The sequence below is a fragment of the Pyrgilauda ruficollis genome, unplaced genomic scaffold, assembly GCF_017590135.1.
Source record: "Pyrgilauda ruficollis isolate IOZ18807 unplaced genomic scaffold, ASM1759013v1 scaffold20645, whole genome shotgun sequence".
Classification (NCBI taxonomy): Eukaryota; Metazoa; Chordata; class Aves; order Passeriformes; family Passeridae; genus Pyrgilauda; species Pyrgilauda ruficollis.
This window is the reverse complement of record NW_024519925.1, coordinates 1-250: the sequence shown is the minus strand read 5'-3', so window position 1 is coordinate 250 and position 250 is coordinate 1. Positions and strand designations below refer to the sequence as shown.

Below are 250 nucleotides of genomic sequence, written 5' to 3'. Positions count from 1 at the left end.
CTCGGGGGCCTCCAGGCTGAGGGAGCGGCTGGAGGGGAGGGTGCTGCGGGGGCTGCCGCCGCTGGAGAGGCTGCTACTGCTGTCGGGGCTCTCGATCTTGGGCACGGCGCCGAGCGGCGGCGCGGCGCCCGGGGGGGACACGGCCTGCGGCGGCGAGGCCGTGCCGTTCTCCGTCTTGATGTCCTGGATGCGGACGGGCGGCGGCGGCGGCGCGGCGCTGCCCCCGGCGGGGCCGCCCTCGGGCTCGGCG

The 250-nt window shown here is 80.0% G+C and overlaps 1 protein-coding gene across 1 annotated transcript; it reads right to left on the bottom strand.

The window, feature by feature from the left end:
* Positions 1–3: 3 nt before the first annotated feature.
* On the bottom strand, positions 4–246 carry LOC121353467 (forkhead box protein C1-like; the record flags this gene model as incomplete). Its single annotated transcript, XM_041467329.1, has 1 exon — positions 4–246. A coding segment is annotated over one exon (243 nt), but the record flags the coding sequence as incomplete, so codon positions are not given.
* Between the last annotated feature and the right edge of the window lie 4 nt (positions 247–250).